The sequence below is a fragment of the Geospiza fortis genome, unplaced genomic scaffold (assembly GCF_000277835.1).
Source record: "Geospiza fortis unplaced genomic scaffold, GeoFor_1.0 scaffold163, whole genome shotgun sequence".
NCBI lineage: Eukaryota > Metazoa > Chordata > Aves > Passeriformes > Thraupidae > Geospiza > Geospiza fortis.
In genome coordinates this window covers 2,746,969-2,750,546 of record NW_005054401.1, presented here as the reverse complement: position 1 = coordinate 2,750,546, position 3,578 = coordinate 2,746,969, and the positions used below count along the sequence as shown (strand labels likewise).

At 42.3% G+C, this 3,578-nt stretch overlaps 2 protein-coding genes across 2 annotated transcripts in view; both read right to left on the bottom strand.

Annotated features, from left to right (window-relative positions):
* Positions 1-205, bottom strand: part of FBXO4 (F-box protein 4) — a 7,997-nt gene extending 7,792 nt beyond the window's left edge. Inside the window, exon 1 of the mRNA XM_005426097.3 lies at positions 122-205. Within this exon, the coding sequence (XP_005426154.1) occupies positions 122-205 (84 nt within the window). The remainder of the gene's footprint in view (positions 1-121) is intronic.
* CUNH5orf51 (chromosome unknown C5orf51 homolog) lies at positions 166-3,523 on the bottom strand. Its single transcript, XM_031061147.1, has 6 exons — positions 3,448-3,523; positions 3,179-3,279; positions 2,657-2,800; positions 2,130-2,261; positions 1,827-1,941; positions 166-582 (listed from the first exon to the last, which is right to left on the bottom strand). The coding sequence occupies exons 1-6, from the start codon at positions 3,506-3,508 to the stop codon at positions 293-295; spliced, it is 843 nt and encodes a 280-aa protein (XP_030917007.1). The 5' UTR covers positions 3,509-3,523; the 3' UTR covers positions 166-292.
* Between the last annotated feature and the right edge of the window lie 55 nt (positions 3,524-3,578).

Here is a 3,578-nt window from a genome sequence, read left to right as displayed (position 1 = left end):
GGCCCCGGGCCTGCTGGCACCGCGCTCAGCTCCGGCCCCGGGCCCCGCTCCGGCACCGCGCTCAGCTCCGGCCCCGGCCCCCGCTCCGGCACCGCGCCCCTGCCCACGGTGGCTTCCGCACCCACGCCCCAGCACCGCACTGCACTTTGGACCGCGGTCCGGGAGTCCTTGGAATGCGAGTTTTTAATGCAACGGAAGTACACATTTCGGTTGGGGAAAAAAAAAAAGTCAGTGACGAAGAATGTGCTCTTACGCCACGAGTTTTCTTCTAGCACAGACAACGCAGTGGATCTTAGTTGTGAGATTTCACAAAGTAATGCAGCATTTGTTTTGCAGTTGTTGTGTTCCATCCTTGACCTTTTAAGGGTCCCTCACATACGGCCACATACTTTGTTAACATATTTCTCCCCGTTTCTTGGAAATCCAGCGATATGCTCTGTGATCTGCTGCCCAGGCCACTGTTAGACACAGGATCTACTGCCTCAAGGCTTTCCTGCTTCCCTTCTCCACAGTGTTTCAGTCCCCAGTAGCACATTTCTCCACTGTACATCATTGCCAGTAAGTGAGTGTCACTAAATATACCTGGAAAAATAATTTAGAGTACTTTATTGTTCTGCTATAGGAAAGTACACAGCTTGTTAATTCTTTTTCAGTAACAATGGGGAAGAAAAGTCCAAAAAGACAGTATAAGTATATAATTATATAAATACATAATGCCCAGAAGAAAACCATGGATCAAGACCATGCTCATTTCTCTGTCCAGTTTGGGCCCTCCACAATGTTAAAATCTTTTAAGACTGCCATATAAATATTATTTCTGTAGTTTTGTTTGCCTAATTATCTCATGGAATTTCAGTACTTCTTTACAGCCTCTTTGGCACAGGCATGACTGTACATATTTACTCTGGAGTATTTCTGTGCCTCCCACAGTTTAAGCCTACAAGATACTGTCTGAGGTCATCTTAACTCATGTTAACCAGAGCAGCTTTATTAGTATTTGAATTCAAAGGCACATGTGTCTTTCACCAAAAAATAAAATCTCTAAATAAATCCACACCTTGACTTTACATTATGGAGCTATATAGCAGCAATGCCACTTTCAGATGAAATTAAACAAGAAGGTGCTGCATATCCTGCTACAGTCAGAGAAGAGCTGGTTTTGAGTGCGCTCAACGTGGACCTCATGTCCTCAGCACCAGCTGGTTTACCTTACAAATCCCCTCCTGCTGTGTCACCATACCTGCACCACACTAATGCAGCCTCAGATCCTCCTAGAAACACTCAATGGAAATGAAACTTACATAAAGTGGTGACAAAGAATATTTGCCAAATTTAACCAATTCTGCATATAGTTTTTACCTGCATGAAGTCTGTAATTGTGTTTGTACCCCTGCTGTCCTAGAGCTAAAAGGGAAGATCAATATGTGAACCTCTGGCACCCTCTGCAGTCATATTTGTGCCCTAAACATCTGACAATGGTGAACTGGATGGTTCACAATAAAATACTGTGTATAAACACTGCCAGCATAAAACACTACTGTGCATCAAACCCTCATTGCCTCAGTTCACCTCCCTCCAGTGTACTCATAAAACACCAAGAAAATGAGCGCTGACACCTCCTAAAATTCATGAGTTTAAAAAGAAAGGGGAGACACTTCCCTGCTTATTTGCCTCATTATCTTCTTGTTCTAAAAAGTGTCAAGTCGTGAACATAAATTAGGTCAAACAATAAACACACGCAAAAAAGCATTTCATAAAGTGAAGCAGTTATTAAGAGGAGTGGGTTAAAAGGTTTTTTGGAGTTATTTTTTGGTTTTTTTTTTTACCTTCACTGAGTAATCTAGCTGTGTCTTTATCTTGATGTGAGATATCTTCATCTAGCTGAAGAGGGCATCTAAAGCTAAGCATCTTCATCAAGTACTGAACTCCATCATTAAGACACTGAGTACAGTTAAAAATGAGGAAAAAATAAGTTCTCATTAAATTAATGATACGCAGAAATACTTCTTCCTACGAAGCCCCAAAATCCTAATTAAAGAAAAAAAACATAACAAAAAAAAACCCAGCCATATTTTAAAAGTCATGACTCAAACTTTAAAGCCCACAGAACATTTTTTCATCTCCTGTACCTTTTTAAATGTGGCAATGTTTTCTCGTAGCCATTCACTCCTTTCTTTTGCTGTGTGGCAATACATGTAAAGCAGGGCTCCTTTTCTCCAGTAAAGACATTCTAACAACTCTGCACCAAGGATGTTGAGGGGCTGAAATAAAATCCAACAAACTGGTCTAACACAAAAATAAACCACCTGAACTACTTATATGCACTGGCACACATGCAAACACTGTGTAAATCTCTTATTTCAGGGACTGTGTTTGACAGCAACACTCAGAGAGAGACAAGGCTAGCCTACCCTAACACTGTAGGTCAAATAGAAGTGTTAACTGCCTGTGGAATCATGAAATGTTAGCAAGAGAACTTCTGAGCACACAACAAGGCATTTGAAACAATATTTTCAGGAATCCCTATTTAAATACCAAAAAGACTTGAAAATGTTTCAAAATACTTCAAATTCTGCCCATCAAAAATACAAATACTATGTCCCATTTCAGATTTTTGTTTTTAAATAATGAAATAATTCGCCCTCTGGCTACTCACTTCTTTTATGCCGCATTCCCTCACTAGGTCCTCTGGTTCTGAAAGAACAGAAATAAGTTCTTTAAGTTTTTGCAAGGCAGATTCTTCTGGAAAATCTTCATCCACAAGCTGGTTTTCCTCAAAATATGTGATGTCTAGGACTGCCTATGAAAACAAGAACATATTCAAAGCAGAAATGCTACTGTCAAAATAATCAAATGGGTGTGTGTTTTAACAGAGAAAATTCATTAGCTTATAAAACATAACAATTCGAATTTAGTTTACAAAAGGTGCAAGTTAAAAGTATTGAAGTACTGGTGATGGTGACTGCCAAGCCAAACCCCCTTCTGTCCCTAAAGTAACAGCACGAACGACTCCAAGTTATCCAAGTCAGAAGCAGTTCTGTGCTTCACAGACGCCCACCACACACCCCCAAGTAACTGAGCCGCCTTTCTGCCCCACCCTCCTTTTTTTACACCAAACCGTCCTTTTACACCACGACACATTTTCTTGAAAGGTAGTTTGATGTCCATAACAATGTACCTGGGTATAGAGCTGAAAAAGCGTGGAAGGATGTTCTTTCCCTTCGTTGCAGAGGTCCTTCAGCTTGTCCAGATGAGCAGAGCCTTTCGCTAAGAAGGTATCTGAGGGAAGAACACAATGCTCTCTTAGCACCGATAAGCACTCAGCAGGAGCCTTACACGCTCTCCTTTCACACATGGCTTTATCATCAATCCTTGGGGCATCTTCAAGAGCGGCTGAATAATAATAATACAGCACCGAAGCAGGCCAGTCATCCTGTCAGACCGCACCTTTCATGATTAAATTAAGGCCATCAGCGGCCAGGCTCTGATGCTGCCAAGCACACGCCATATGCGAAGATGCCCTCGGGGCCGCCCGTGTCCTCGGGGCCTCCCGCGCCGCCCCCGCCCCCGCTCCCGCT